Source organism: Vollenhovia emeryi, unplaced genomic scaffold (genome assembly GCF_000949405.1).
Source record: "Vollenhovia emeryi isolate VEMERY1.0 unplaced genomic scaffold, V.emery_V1.0 DF942755.1, whole genome shotgun sequence".
NCBI lineage: Eukaryota > Metazoa > Arthropoda > Insecta > Hymenoptera > Formicidae > Vollenhovia > Vollenhovia emeryi.
This window is the reverse complement of record NW_011963611.1, coordinates 1-3,494: the sequence shown is the minus strand read 5'-3', so window position 1 is coordinate 3,494 and position 3,494 is coordinate 1. Positions and strand designations below refer to the sequence as shown.

Genomic DNA, 3,494 nt, shown 5'->3' with positions numbered 1-3,494 from the left:
AAAGGTGCAAGAGTGCAGAATCACTCCAGCATCCCCTTAATAGGTATAATACGCAGAAATTTGTTATTTTTATTTAAATAGAATAAATATTTACTTCAGTAAAAAAAATAATTTTAAGTAAATCTATTTACTTAGTTTAAAATATTTTTTGTCTGTGTAGAAATCTCTAATTTCTTCTTTTTTAGTAGCGGCCGCTTATTGAGTTATATATTTGGAAACCTGCGAGAATTGCTAGATTAATTTATTAACTCGGGAAACTCAGTGGCGCGATAATCTAGATAAGCAGCTTACAGAATAATTATATTACTATTCGAGGACTATTAAAGAACGCCTTTTTTTTTATCTTGCATCGTTCGCTGGAAAGTCTGCCGCGGCTAGATAACACCGGCGTTAAAGTAATAAGAAAGTTTCCGCAACTTTGCAGACTCTGTGTCTCAGATAACGTCTATTCAGGAGTAATATATTGTAGATCAAAGCCATTATAATTTCAGCGAACTCAATATCCACTGTTGCAAACACGAAAGCGGGTACCAATTATCGTGCTTTCACGATAGATAAAGAAATATTATCGGATATTTTCTTCACAAGTACCTTTTGTGAGACGGAATAGAGATTTTACGACACGGGAATCCCCCGATGAAATTATACAAATTTCACACCGAGATTTTTCAGCGCAAGGATGAGTCCATAATTTTCAGGTTTATCTCATTCTTATGCTAAACTTTTCCATTTCTAGTGAATGGTATCGGCGGATATTCCGAGCGAGGTAGATGATTTCTTACCGGGCATGTCTTCGGTAACAATAGATGACGATTCGCCGCCGTGAAGGTGTCCAGACCGATTAAGAGGCCATCGCCGCGATCGATGTAGTCGGACGGCAAAATACCAATACCATTTGCCGCATCGTCCACCCTGTGTTTGCATTCCCGTCGAGCGCCCTTCGCCGCCATCCTGGAACGCAGAGCATCGCGATGCGGAAGACGAGCTATGTTGGCTCATGAGGCTATTTTGGTTTGTGGAGTGAAATGGGATAATTGGAGTTGCGCTTACCGTGCTTACCGTGTTATCAATTACGGCGGTGTAAATTACTTTAGTCTTCCCCGCGATAGTAATTATTAATTTTAATGAGAGATATAAGAAATAATTAAACTTGAAACGCTTTTTAATAAAAAAAAAAGTAAAAGAAATTCTTGCGAAAAATATTTTATCGCAATATAAAGTATTGCGCGTTTAATTTTTCCTCCTTTGTTTCGATCGAGTCATTTTAGGATATATTAATGCAGCTTGGCGGAAGTTAGTCTATTGTGGTCACTCGCTAGACATTGACCCAAATTCGAAAGTTTAGATAGCTTGCAGGCTTGCGAGTTTGAATTGCATATACAAGGTGTGCCAGCGTCCGTAATATCTCTCGTCAATTTAATAGAAATTTATTTGGCGGAAGTTGAGCGTTACATTTTCGGACACATTTAGTTTTCTCGGTTTGAAATTGTCACAGAAAAAAAATGATAAAAACGCGTACTGACGTAAAATAACCAAATAAAATGTACTTAAAAATTCACAAAAGAATAAAAGTGAAGGTAACCGATTGCAAGCTGCGAACGTAAAAAAAAACAAAAAACGTGCCATCGCAATGTGCATATCATTGAAACTTTCCCAATTCCGCTCTTTGCGAGAAACTTTCGAGTTCGACTTTACTTCTGGGCAAGTTAAACAAATATCCTTTCCTTTCGTGAAAAATTCTCTCGATTTGTATTCCTGCAATGAATTCTTTGATATGTGCCGAAAAGTTATAAAACTTAAAAATATGCACATGTAACATGAAGAAAGATAGGTCCAGGGATTTTTAACGAAACAATAAGCGATAAAATTGGCTTTGCAAGTAGCAATTAAAATTTTAGGAATTATCAATTCGTACTATCTGCGAATTATTTCTAGGAATAACATTTTGTCATTTTATACTTCGGCATCAATAAATATGCAAATTAATCTCCAGAATTTCACATTTTAATTTTATATCTTTTATATAATCCTGGAAAATTCGAGATTAAATAAACCACGTTCAAATCCTAGTTACTACAAGCTTCGCAATGCCCTTAATTCCTTGTAAACATAAGATTCAAGCCGATAAGCTCTACACAAGCCACTGGTCCAGAAGCGGTTCACCAAATCCTTTTAAGATCAAAAGACTTCTAATACAATATTGTCACGTTCTACCGTTTTACAATCCATCGTGACAATATTAGGTTTTCCCAAGCAAGTTTTAATATCTCTTAATTCTCCCACTACTATTTTAATTTTAATTTAACAACAAATAAAATCAATCCGCTATGTGCAAATAATTTTATATATATGTGTAATATGTACGTAATATACATATATGAGAGTAATATGTAAATAATGAATTTATTTATACTTATACTTATATTTTTACGTGAGATACAATATTTTTATGTGAGAGAAACAGAGCTTGTCAAAAATTATGTGTTAATAAAAGGGACGTACACATATGATAAATTTTTATGTACGCATAAAATTTCAAAAATTTCATTGAAAATAATTTTATTTGATGGTAGTGTGTATAGTTATTTTTTGGCTTCTTACCTGTATCGCCACATAACAAATGACCCCACAATCACGATCAACACAAACAGACTAGCCCCAATGACACCCATCATGCATGTAGGGCCGCACGGTCCGCTGGACGCTGCAGAAGCGTAAAGGACAAAGGTTAATTCTGCTTGGTAAAGTGAAAAATGGGTTTAATGTAAAATCGCAATATTTAAAGGAAACATCACGTAAACTTTCTCAATCAAAAGTGTTGAAAGTGGAAGGCTCGATGTGTTGGCGATTGATTTGTTTAAAGAATTAGTTAAAAATTTTGGCACTCAAAGCCCCCATAAATATTTATACGATAATTACAAGAAGGCTATCACTGGATCTTCTCTGTGATTCAATATTGCCTGGCATTAATAATTTCTGTAGAAGAAAAAATGACGAGAAAGATGCGATGACCGACCTTTGCGCGCGCCTAACACGACAACCTCGTTTCCACGATCACGTAATTTTCCGGTGCCCAGTCGTTCCTCCCTTGTCGTTCCAGACACGTCATTTCCTTGTTGCAAAAAGGAGTTGACTCCGCAGGTGCACTGCAGCAGTTCGTTGCAGCTACAAGTATTCAGGCCGCTCTTTATGCCGCGACCATCGCTGTTCACGTGAGCGAGAAGAGCGTCAGCTAAAAACGCGAATACAACCACTCTTAGATCGATCGAATGCCTCTCGGGGACGAGTATAGTAATCCTTCTTCAATGGCCTTTAAAGCCCTTTCGACATGCTACTGCGACAACGCAAAATTCGTTTTAAAAGAAAGATTTTTGAACGAAAGGATCCGAAAGTATCTGTGTCAAGATTGAAAATCTAAAACACCTCGATGCTTGTACTTTTATTAGTTTTTTCCATACGTATCTAGAACTTTTAGCATTGTTTCTGAAACATTT

The 3,494-nt window shown here is 36.3% G+C and overlaps 1 protein-coding gene across 1 annotated transcript; it reads right to left on the bottom strand.

Annotated features, from left to right (window-relative positions):
• Window positions 1-150: 150 nt before the first annotated feature.
• LOC105567777 lies at window positions 151-3,232 on the bottom strand (the record flags this gene model as incomplete). Its single annotated transcript, XM_012022914.1, has 3 exons — window positions 151-951; window positions 2,602-2,704; window positions 3,017-3,232. Coding segments are annotated over 3 exons (554 nt in total), but the record flags the coding sequence as incomplete, so codon positions are not given.
• Window positions 3,233-3,494: the final 262 nt, after the last annotated feature.